The sequence below is a fragment of the Lathyrus oleraceus genome, chromosome 3 (genome assembly GCF_024323335.1).
Source record: "Lathyrus oleraceus cultivar Zhongwan6 chromosome 3, CAAS_Psat_ZW6_1.0, whole genome shotgun sequence".
In the NCBI taxonomy this organism is placed as follows: domain Eukaryota; kingdom Viridiplantae; phylum Streptophyta; class Magnoliopsida; order Fabales; family Fabaceae; genus Lathyrus; species Lathyrus oleraceus.
In genome coordinates this window covers 463,137,465-463,150,345 of record NC_066581.1, presented here as the reverse complement: position 1 = coordinate 463,150,345, position 12,881 = coordinate 463,137,465, and the positions used below count along the sequence as shown (strand labels likewise).

Here is a 12,881-nt window from a genome sequence, read left to right as displayed (position 1 = left end):
ATCATGCCCTGACTGGCCCAATGCAACTGATTAGGGTTGACCAGTGGTCAAAACCCTAATCTCAAGGAATGAGCTTCAACACTTGATTCTTCTGATGTTAACCAACCATGATGATGATGATGTACCATTGCAATCAAGATGAAGATCAATGTCCATTGAGAATCATGAAACCCTAATTCACAGTCCAATCCTCAGATGGCCCATGCAACTGATTAGGGTTGACCAGTGGTCAAAACCCTAATCTCAAGGAATGAGCTTCAACACTTGATTCTTCTGATTTTAACCAACCATGATGATGATGATGTACCATTGCAATTAAGATGAAGATCAATGTCCATTGAGAATCATGAAACCCTAATTCACAGTCCAATCCTCAGATGGCCCATGATCAGTCAATAAACCCTAGGCTTGCACTTTGACTTCCTCATCTTCTGATCAAGACTTGGGAAGATAGCTTGCACAATGTAACCACATGATATGCAATATGAAATGCCTAATGACCTAAAATGATATGTACAATGTTAATGCTAGTCCCAAGAGAAGAGGGCAAATTTTGAGGTGTTACACCTACCTTGTGGTCTGATACTTGTCTCCAATTCTAAAAATCAACCACAACTTACCAAATCCAATTTTCCGTCTTAGGGCATCTAACACCTTTTCACAAAGGACATGTTACTTCCTTTCTACCGTGGTATGAACAATGCTTTAAGTCTCTCATACGTGAGCATACAAATAATGTTTAACTGCTAGAATGTGATCCAAGCACATGAATTCTACCGCAAACAAACAAACGCTTAAGTCTCCCATACGCGAGCATACAAGCAACGTTAACTTCTAGAACGTGAATGTTAACATTGTCTACTAAAAAACAACCAACACCCACTATTTTCTACTCGGAGCTACGGAGTTCTGATTTCCTTATTGCACTATGAGGATACGTAGGCACATGATTGCAAGATCTTGGCGAGTACACTAATTTAAAACTTAATTTTTTTTCTCCATTATCCAATAGCAAGTAACCTTCAGATAATAACACTCATGTGTACGAAGAACAAGCAAAGTGGTTCCGATTGAGTACAGCGGATGTGAGGGGTGCTAATACCTTCCCCTTGCATAATTGACTCCTGAATTCGCTCTTGGTTGCGCTGACCATTATTTTGGGGTTTTATCGATATTTAACCTTTCCTTTGGAATAAATAAAATCCGGTGGCGACTCTGTATTTTTTGCAGCGCGACATGGGTTTACAGAGAATTAAAAATACCACTATACTCAATTCTTTGGTGTACAATTCACTAATTTGTACTACAATTCCCTAATTAGTTAGGCGAGTTGGATAGTAAAATTAGATGATCTAAGTGCGTTATTTCCATTGTCACAACTTATAATTACTTATTCCTAATTAATTACTAATTTGAACAATTACTTTATTTTCGATCGGTATAGTTTTGGTCAATAATCTCTACAACAATAAACACAAAAGTAATAATTTAATATAATATATATTATCAATTCGTTCAAGTAACATCAAGCAATCATAATCAAGAGAAATCTAGTTACTCGCAATGATGTAAATCATTACCATAAGTTTATGTGAAGAGTACATGGGTTTCAACGAGAAATATAGTCTCCAATGACTTCAAAATTCTAAAAATTCTTGTTGTAGAAGTCTTTGTCGTCACTTTCTATGATGAAATTCTTAACGCTTGAAAAAATTGCATCGTTTTCTATTTAAACAGCAAAATGTGCGTCTAACAAGTGACTCATCGCGACCACTGTCAAAAGCACCATGAACACGATAGAAGATCTATTATATATTTTATTTTTAACTATTTATAGAGTATAATATATGTTTATGTTTAATATTAGTTTATTAGTTTATAATAATAATATGATACAATTACTTTTTCAAATTTTGTTAATTTAAAAGCATTAACAAATTGTTATGTTTGAAAGTTAGAATTTTATTTAAGATTGTTATTCAACTTATTTACATAAATAAATTTATACAATTTTCTATTGTAGATTTTATAGTTTTGAAATTTATATCAGAATTTTATTTTATTAATATATTTTTTAATTTGTATAAACTGAATTTGAACTAGAACAATCAATGACCCACTGGCCGACCAGTAACCCAATAACTTGACTGTATTAATGACCGATTCAGATTTTAAAACATTGCAATCGCGAGAATTCCATGGGTTAAATGCTTTATTTTTCTGGGGAGTATGTTAACTAGGTAAGAAATAACAACACTAAATGGTAAAATTATGAACTGTTGAATACTTTTTCCCTAGTAGAAATAACAACAGTAAAAAAACAAAAAGGGAAAAAAAAAACAAAGCATTCATGACCCCATCCAAGGTTATGACCACCTACAAACTTTAAATTTATCATTAACATGTCACTCTGTGGATAGGAAAATGCCAATTTTCTTCCCAATATTGATGCATTGAAGCTTAGGTGGAATTAGAAATTCTCCATATACCAATCCTGTACCCTACGGACATTAGCAGAAGCTCCCAAACCATGTTTGGTATACTAAGAAGATTCACTTTGGATCCCGGAATCTCAGACCAAATTACAGAAATTTCCGAAATTGGGATCTGAAACCACTTGCACAAAAAGACCAATTCAACATCAAAGCACCACCTGCAGAGAATGACAGACTATTTAAGAAAAGTATAAAGCTTTCAGTATATATATGGTTATAGAGTATGTGTAAATGGCAGAAAGCTTGCATTATTCTCAGATACTTAATTTTCAGTTCTACTGAATGTCAATTGCATTATTCTCAGATTAGGCTTCCTCAATAATCAATTTATCTTTCAGAACAACAAAATATCTTTTATCATCTAAAAGATACTTAATTTTCACTTGCATTAAATGTCAATTGCATTATTTTCAGATTAGGCTTGCTCCTCCATAATCTAAATTTTGGTACAGTGGAAGAAGCCAAACAAGACATTTATATTCAATGATACTATATAACAATAGAAAATTTTATGCATGAATTATCTTCCAGAAATACAAAACACTGTTCATTATGACTTTCTAGTTCATGTCAGTTATAATTCTTATTTTTTCCAAGAGTTGTATACAATCCAAGTGGTGCTTGTATTAGTCACAGAACCAACGATTGAAGAGTTTAAAAAAAAAATCCTTACAAGATAAAAGAATCAGATCAGATCATTTCCTTCACGACCTTCTATTTTTAATATTCTTTCAAGTAAATTATAGAAAAATGAGACAGAACAGCCTACTTTTTTCATAATAGACTTAGGTAGTCAATCCCGGATAGCGACAAGGAACGGCCAACCCCAAAAATGGGATAGCGGGACAGATATTTTTTAACAAGTTTTGGATAAATTTCCATGAATTATATTATAAGCATAAAGATACATCTAACTGTAAGATTAATAACTTCAAACCCATAAAACATCCATATATCAAACACAAAGCTTAATAAAAAAACACTCAGCCCACAAGTCCTAATCAAAACACTCGATCAACATCAACCAGTTTTAATCAAAACACTCAATCAACATCAACAAGTCTTAATCAAAACATTAAATGAGCAAAAAATTATAGATGATGTTGCCATGAGACTGAAAACAGGGGGGAAAACAGAATCAAAAATAGGATTAAGGCCAACAAATAACAAGAGACAAAACAGAGTACAAAAGAAGAAGGAAGGAAATGAAAAAAAAAAACAGAGAGGAAAGGAAGAAGGAAAAGAAATGAGGGGGAAATAAATGAGTAAAAGATAAAAAAGAAGAGGGAAAAAACAAAGGGAAAAAGAAATGAGTTAAAGAAGTAAGAAAAAGAAAAGATGATAGCATAGGGAAGATGAAGGTTGAAGGAGGATGAACGAACTGCAGAGAGAACGACGAGCTTGAAGCCTTGAAACAGTTTGCAACTCCAAACGAAAGCAAAAAGCCTAAATTACCCTTAAAAAATTTTAATTATAACGGGTAATTTTGATTTTTCAAGTGAAAAATCAAAAAGCGGCCCAGAATCCGCTCCAGGCCGCGACCTGCAAAACCTAGGAGTGCCCGCGACCCTATTCCGCACCACCACCAGCCTTACCACTGCAGACAGCCTCCTCCCCGCCACGAACCGCCGGGATAGCAGCACTCCAGGCCACTATTGACTACCTAGTAATAGACTCGATTTTACTAAGAGGCTTTACAAGAAAACTTATACCAAATAATAGAGGAAAGCAAGGGGGCAATTTTACGAGTGCAGATATAATATCTAAATGCACGATAGTGATTAGCTTCTATTTTTCTGTATTTATGAGAAGACTACATACAGGAAATTAGAGTACAACAATGTTGACATATGTAGATGAGGAACTCTGCCCAACAATAACCAAGCCTTGTCCCACTAACTCGGGTCGGCTACATGGATCAAGTTACACTATAATGTTCTATCAAAGATCATGTTTCCATTCAACTCGTCAATCTCGGGATCTTTCTTAATAGTTTCTCTTATAGTTTCTAGGTCTTCCTCTACCTCTAGTTGGGGAACTCTGGCCAACAGTGTGAACAAAAGAGAGAAAAATGGGATTCTTCAATAGATCTCTAAGTTGATAAAACTTAAAGTATTTAACAGGATAAATGTTAGATTAGTAACTCTTAGCAAGATAAATCATATAGATATCAGGCAATTAAAGGGTAGGGAATTGCCTTTTATTCAATTTTGTTTAGCATTTTGGTGGAGAAGGCAGGATGAGTTATAGAAACACAGCAATTAAAACATAGAATCCTGCTAAATCAATGCCTTGCCATGGAGTTAATGCTTAACACGAAGCCCTTTTGATTGGGAATATGTTAACAATGCAGTTTAAAGAGAAATATATTAGTGAGAGATCTTATAACAAGTCAAGATTTGCTCTTCCTTTTATGGATAATAAAATGCTTGTTTTTCGATAATATCAAATAGCTCCTAGCAAATAATTATGGTCTAAATACAAGATATATAATAAACCCAAGGAATTATGTGTGTAATTTTCCTTCATATATTTAGAGTATTGCAAATACATATGTTCGCTTCCATATTAGAACCTTTGGAGTGTGGACGAGATAGGCTAATGATACAACAAATAAGACATAGAATAAAAATGAATAATAGTAGAGACTAAATACCACGCAAGAGGTAAAGATTGTCCGAACAATTTACTGACATAATAAGGTAAGAATAATCGGTTTTCTATTATTACTCAGTTTTGAAGTAACGCCCTTTCAACATTCAATAAATTATTGCAGTCTATAAAGTGCTCAGAAAAATCACCTTTTCAAGCGGACATTTGAAAAGAGTTTCCTAGCTGCAGCCCTAGTAAACATCTTGAAACCACACTGTGAATGTACCAAGTCAATATCAGACACAATAAAAACCAAAATGAAATATACATGCACAAGCAAAAGTAGTGAATAAAACAGAAAATCAACACATATTCATGTTAGTATGTATGCAAAAGCTTTTGCAAAAAATAGCATCAATGAAAAACTAGTATGCCAACCATTGGGGTACTGAAATCAGAATGCAAGGTCACAAGTTAATGAAGTAGACAATTACCTGTGTATCACGAATTCCAGGACCAGCAGCCAATAAAACCACAAGATGGAACCCCTTCATTAAAAAATTGCGGTACCACTTCCTCTGCAGGTGTTAAGCAAGGTTATTCAACCTGATGACGTATCACATGGGAACAAGAAAACAAAGAATGGAGAAGGCTGTGCTTAACTGTAGCCAAAGCTTTCTCCTCTAGATGAGCTCGTGAACCAAATACAACAACAGGGGTATCAGATATTCTAAAGCTAGGATCACTACCACTTGAATCTCCATCCTTTTTGGCAACAGCTCGAATCTGACAGCAAAACAGTAGAGACTATTCATATCAACATCTGCAACTAGAAATATAAAGTAAAATAGTCATATATCTGTAAAAAATGCACATCATAACATTTCAGTAACCTGATTTTCAAGTTTTTCTAGGTCAGTGATCTTGGTTGCTCCATCAGCATCGAGCATGAGAAGTAATTCACCTCGTGAGTGCAACATTCCCTGTAATACCATGCTTTCAAGGAAAGAAGAAAGCCTTAATTAATGAAGATTCACAAGCATAATGTGACAACTATTCAATATAAGAGTACATTTCAAAAGATTATATTTTAAATTAGACTTACTTTTCTGATTGCTTCTCCCTTGCCATGATTTCTTCCAAGAAGGATGACCCTTACCTTGTCTACTGTGTATTTCCTAACAAATTCGAAAGCTACTCTTTTAGTCCCATCAACACTTCCATCATCAATAATTACAACCTGCCCGTGACCATTGATTAAGAGATCAACAAAGTGTAACCATGGAAAGATGTGAAGTACAAACATATTTAAAACAAAGTATGTCAGGCAAGGAGGTTCAAATATACTATCTCGGGCCAAAATGATCTGAATGGATATTGATAGTAATTTCAGTTTAATTTAAGTAAAGTTTATGAGTGAAATAGAGCCTATTTTATGCAAGTCCAAAAAAGCATTTGAAAGATCAACATATCATGTTTCACATGGTGTAATATATAGTTTACTTTACAACTATATCATAAGTCCGTAATTTCAAGACAATGAGCTATATTCTTATACAACATTCCAAGAGAATGGAACTGGAAATACCTCATATGAAAAAGAAGGGTCCTTTGAAGCACGGTGTTGCAGATAACTACAATGCAAAACGGCAAAAGCATGAGTAAAATTATCCTCATGATAGCAACAAACAATAAATGCTATACTACTTCACAATATCAACAGTTACGTCACTGGTCTATGTACGAAGTATAGCCCATTCAAATAAATGGGGCCATACAAAAGTGCATATAAATTTTAAATTTATATAACTATTACAAGCTTGGATTTTCCCTTTTGTTGATTGCATACTATGGTTGTTCCAACTTTTTTCCTCAAGGAAGGGAAGGTCAAACATGTCATTAACATCTTGATATAAACAGAAAGGGATATACTATGACTTACATCATAGTTTCCTCAAGTGCACTAGGAAGTCTATGTTCCTCGTTAAATGCAGGAATTATCAAAGAAATATATTTTGAGGCAGGATCAACAACATGTGGGCAAGGTACCTAAATAAAAAATAAATTAAATCAGTCATCAGTAAAAGACAATTCATGACTGGGGCTTATCCTCAAAAAGCTATGGTAAGTTAATTGATAAATTGATAACTAAAAATAAAAATAATATTTTAATACATTTTAGGGTAGACTTTTGATAATTTGATATTTCACAATATGTGAATGTTGGGACTCAGGGCACAATGTGTTGAATTTGAGATGTTTTTGGGTAAAAGGTATCTAAAGATGTATGTAAAATACACTAGTGATGAAGATCCTTCCTCTAGAAATTGGGATTGAAACCAGATTACAAAAGTATAAGTTAAGGATAGGCCATAAAGCCAACCACTCTTGCACAATAATAGTGAAGAGATTGTATATGAAAGAGTAGGATATGCAAAAATGGATAAGCTCAAATGCTAAAGGAGATAGTCAAGATACATTTTGAAGCCTAGTTTTAAAATGAAAAAAAAAAAAAGTGAAGGACAACTAACTTAAATTTTTTGATTAATTTAAGATGCAGAAACTTCAGCTTGATGACACTGATGATATGCAAATTAACTTATGACATAGAAGCAGTGTTGTCGATGGCAGATGGCGGTCCATGGCGGAGAGGCAAAATCCCGCCATACCGGCCGCTTTGCGGCGCCGTTATTGTGGATTATGGTGGAAAAACCCACTAGCGGCCAATATTTACCATTGCGGCGAGCCCAAAAACCGCCATGTAAATCCGCCATAGCGGACATGGCGGGGCAATTTGATAACACTGCATAGAAGTGAATCATTCCAAGTGATGTTGATGGCGGATGGCGGTCCATGGCGAAGAGCCAAAATCATGCCATACCGCCGCTTTGCGGCGCCGTTATTGCGGATTATGGCGGAAAACCCCGCAATAGCGGACAATATTTACCATTGCGGCAAGCCCAAAAACCGCCATGTATATCGGCCATAGCGGCCATGGTGCCGCAATTTGATAATACTGATCATTCCCTTATCATTCTCATTAAGAGTGTCTATCTGCCTCTTTAGGAACCTTATATCTTTCTTTTTTTAATAAATGAACCTTGTATTTTTACTTTCATTAGACTATGAGTCCAGCCATATTAAGAGCATATACAAACACAACAAAATAACAAGTAGGCAGCCATACTTAATAATTCTAAGGAATTACTCTAACTTCATGACTGGGTCGTGATTTTATCATTAGATTATAATATCTATGCTTGATTATGTAGTTATCTCACGATAGGAAACATAGGTTAAGACATGTTTCCACTTTCAACTGAACCTATAATATTCAATCACTACAAGTTGTAGAATTAGCAACAAAGTCGCAATTTTACCTTTCCAAATTCACTTGTGGAAAGACAAAAATAAAACCATTGAAAAGAGGACGCCAAAAGTCAATTCTAATAGATTTATCTCACTAAATTAGAACCCTTAGGCTCTGTTTGTGAGTTTGAAGGGGAAGGGAGGAAGACTTTGGATAAAAGGGAGGACGAAAGGGAAATGAAAGAAAGGATATTCCCCCAACTTGAATAAGGGGTTTTCCTTCATAATACAAATTCCCTTTAAAATTGAGGAACTTAAAAATTGTATTGAAGGAGGATTTAGATTAAATATTCAAATTAAATCTATGTTGTTAAAATATTTTCAAACTTAAAAATATATTAACAATAATCTTTCATTTAGCATTCTCCACAAAAGCACTTACTTCCTTACTCCTCCAAATCCCTACCTTTTCCTATCCTCCACTCACCAAACTCGCAAACAAATCCTAACAAACTCACTTCTCCCACATCAGAGAAATAAATGTAGATTTAACAGAAAATCTTGCATAATCACAGAAGTTCTAAAACAAATATTTACCTGTTTCAACGAATTGGGATCCTCAAAAATCGCCGGGACTTCAATGTGCCTTAACAATAATCAAAATCAAAACATTAACAAACAATCACATACTCCATATAAATAAAAGATTGAATGAATAAAATTAAGGACATACTGGTGATTATTTCTTCTTCTATATGCTTCAAAGAAGATCACAAATACAAACCCTAAAACCAAAATCACAGCTAACGTGACAATTAAACACAGAAGCTCCATTCCTTTACACTTCTATATGAGATGCAGCAGCTTTTTCTAGTACCCTCCCCCTGTTATGAAACACACGGAATTCACATAAATTGTTCACAGTAAATAAACAACACCGTATATAGTAGATCTAAGTAGTTAATCGGCCCATAGCGGCGGGATCGCGGCGGTGCGGAGGGGAGTGGCTGCCAGCCGCTACAGTGATACCAGGTAAGTCGCTGTGACGGCTGCCTCAGATGCATTTCACGAGAATAACACGGCGCATGTAGCTGCCGTAGCGGAGTTTCGCGGCCGCCTCAGTGAAGTTTTTTGAAGAAAAAATTGAATAAATAATCGTGAAGATTAACGGTAGAAGGAAGAGGGATGGTGTAGAAGAAATGGAAATTCACAGTACGGACCAGCGGCGTGCTTGAATTACAGTGGCGGCTGCATATTTTGGTGGGTTAGACGGAAAGGAAGATGTCAAACTTTGCAAAGTGGCACGATGAAATAAAAATAAAGTTTTATGTAAAAAAACCGAAAATTTGGGGATAGAAAAAATTTCAAAAAATTATAACTCATATTGAATTTGAAATAAGAGAATAATATAATATTATGTTTATCTTCCATTTCTGTTATTCATGTCTACTATTAATTTAATAATTGTTATTAGTACGAAACTTAGTCCTATCTAAGACTTGATATAAATAATTTGATAATTAAGTTCTAACTATAAGAACTATAGGAAGATTTAGAAGCTAACATTATTTATTTATTTTTCATAATATCAATTTGTGATTCTACATATCATGTATTGATATATTGATTGGAAAAAAATTAATAATTTTCATGAATTCCTGAAGAATTGAATAAATAATGTTAAAATATATTTGAAAGACATAAAATATGTGTTTGTTATATAATCTTTAAAGAATTTAATAAATGATAGAAAAATAATAATTTATGAATTTAATTGATATATACTGACCGTATAAAGATTTTTTACATTGTCAATTAATCACAACCATTAATTTATTTAAAAAATTTGATTTTTATTTTAAATATTTAAAAAATAATACAGACGGATGATTGTGATGCATTTTACAGTGTAAATCTTTTTATATTAACGGTGCATAACAATTAATCTCATAATTTATTATATAATTTTTGAAGAATTTAGTAAGCATCTCTAAAAAAGAGCAAAATAATAATTTATTCTATAGTTCTTGGAAAATTTATCATTGAAGGATAGTAAAATAGTAATTTATTATATAATTTTTTAACAATCAATAAAAAAAATTGGGGAATTGCACTGGAAATATTTATCTTTTTTATTGTTTGAAATCTATAATATATGCTCTCAAAAAATTTATTTTATAAAGGATCCCTAGATGATTGTTCTATTTGTATGCATTAATCAAATAATGATTATGGATAAAATAATGATTATTCTGTCTCCATTGATCAGAAAAATATCAATGACAATTTTCATGAATCCTAAAATAATAGCATCAATAATGTTAAACAATCTCAGAAAAATTATATCTATAATATTAAAGAATCTTAAAATGATTAAATCAATGCTAATTATAGTTGAGTTTCTGAATAACTACTTTAAAAAATCCTAAATTTATTAGGATTGAAAAGAAAAATATTTGTTTTTATTTTAATTTAGTTTCAAATTTTATATTTCTCGCATAATTTTTGTGAAATTATTTATATTTGTTGCATAATTTTTTTACACTATAAATTCTAAATATATATACATATGGCATAATAAAATGTATCAAAGTGATTATTAGCAATAATTTAGAAACTTTTGATTTAAATGACACAATTGTATTTGAATTGTATGCCATTATCTTTTATGAAATCTTTTATTTGAATCCAAATTATTTTATTACTTACTATGAATTGAAACAGATTAGAAGAATATAATCATATGTATTATTATAAACCAGAAGTTTACAATTAGGAGTGTTTGCGGATTGGATTGGTTTTAATTTGATTAAATATAATACTCAATGGAATCAATAGTATTTAATTGGATTTACTATTTAATATGTATTTTTAAGACTAAACCCTGAACCAAACCGATCCGCTTATTAACGAATTTGATTAAGTTGGATTCGTAGGTCACTCATTAAATATAATTTTTATATTTAAATAAAACATCACTTTAATTAACATATTTATTTTACAAAAATATTAATAAATTATAAAATTTTAGTATTTAATTTTAATCAAATGTGCCATTTAATTCGTAAAAACTCTTTCACAATTCAAATCAACTCCAAAAGTAAATACAAATGGTGTAAAATATAATTTAAAGATTAATGCGTATTTATCTTTAAATAAAGAAATTTGATCTCTCAAATTTGATTTATACTTAAGTTTTTAAAGTTAATAAAAAACTATAATTATATTAAAAAACATATATGCATTCTAAAGATCATGCTAGATATAGTTTATAAAGAAAAACAATAAAAATAGCACTACATGTCAACGGGTTGGGTTCACGGGTTTGCGGATTTAAAATTTCAAACATGTTACCCGAATCAAATATCAATGGGTTTGAATGGGTTGGTTCGGGTTGGACCCGTACATGATTGGATTAGGTAAACATAAGGGTTGGGGTTAGGTTGGGTGAGTGGATTCCCGAGTTGGCTCATACTCATGAACACTTATATTTACAAATCACACTTAAGTATGTTGTTGGCAAAATCGATTAGGCAATCTCGGATGTACTATAATGCGAGAACTATTATTGAAGAATCGGACATTTCTTTAATCTAATAAAATTTGTGTGTTCCTAAAGAGAAATTTTGAGAAGTTGGGTTTTCTTTTTTTATATATAACATATATAAAGTGATATTTGTGAATTAATACACCAATCAAGTAGATCATTTAAAACCTTTTATGACATTAATTGTTTTATCGACTAAAAGATCATGCACATATTTATTATATACTCACAATCAGAAGTTTGTGAAATTATTTTCTCAACTAATTAGACTAAGATCTCAATTTCTGGAATTTTCATAACTTTCTTAATAAGTATCACATATATAATTGAAATTGATATTGAACATCTTGTAGCATATGTTCATAAAAAAATAGACTTGAATATTCATTATTTAGACTTCTAAAGTTAATTGTATGGCTTATACTTGTAAGATCCTAAATTCTAAATTAGATATTTGAAACATTCAAAGTATGGATATAAAGATATTTATTCACATTAAACCAACAATTTAATATATGATAATTATCTCTTTAACTTATAAATTATTTTAGGTTAATAATCGAATACTTCTCATCTAAGTAAATTTTTTGATGAGTTGTGTATAATTTATTTTTTTCAATATAGTACGCTAAGATGATTTTTGAAAGAATATTGAGAAAATGTATTTTATATGAATCTCATATTTGAGGTTTTATCTTGGTCCAATAATTAGATACTTGTTTGAAGCCCAGTGGGCTGCTTATCAATTTATAAAATAATTTTCTCAATATTAGGAGGAGAGAATAAGCAGCTCAAAATGTGAACCAGAAGTTCAAATGAACAATTTAAAATAAAATAATATTATATAATTTTGATCCTCTAAGTTCAAAACACAGTTCATTTCCAAAGTTTATGAAACAAATTAGCAATCGCTAATCCTCCACTCAAAGTGGATTCTC

At 31.9% G+C, this 12,881-nt stretch overlaps 1 protein-coding gene across 1 annotated transcript; it reads right to left on the bottom strand.

Moving 5' to 3' along the window:
- Positions 1-2,237: 2,237 nt before the first annotated feature.
- LOC127128184 (uncharacterized) lies at positions 2,238-9,782 on the bottom strand. The gene is made up of 11 exons (XM_051057423.1): positions 9,617-9,782; positions 9,130-9,280; positions 8,994-9,042; positions 7,030-7,136; positions 6,676-6,721; positions 6,193-6,327; positions 5,981-6,070; positions 5,751-5,873; positions 5,582-5,665; positions 5,297-5,361; positions 2,238-2,653 (listed from the first exon to the last, which is right to left on the bottom strand). The coding sequence occupies exons 2-11, from the start codon at positions 9,228-9,230 to the stop codon at positions 2,461-2,463; spliced, it is 993 nt and encodes a 330-aa protein (XP_050913380.1). The 5' UTR covers positions 9,231-9,280; positions 9,617-9,782; the 3' UTR covers positions 2,238-2,460.
- Positions 9,783-12,881: the final 3,099 nt, after the last annotated feature.

Bases quoted from the DNA above. Each gene is read 5' to 3' on its own strand.
- LOC127128184 (XM_051057423.1), bottom strand. From the start codon at position 9,230: ATGGAGCTTCTGTGTTTAATTGTCACGTTAGCTGTGATTTTGGTTTTA. The intron at 7,137-8,993 runs GTAAATATTTGT...TTTTTTATTTAG, and splicing joins ATCCCAATTCGTTGAAACAG to GTACCTTGCCCACATGTTGT. The intron at 6,071-6,192 runs GTAAGTCTAATT...ATGGTATTACAG, and splicing joins AGGGAGAAGCAATCAGAAAA to GGAATGTTGCACTCACGAGG.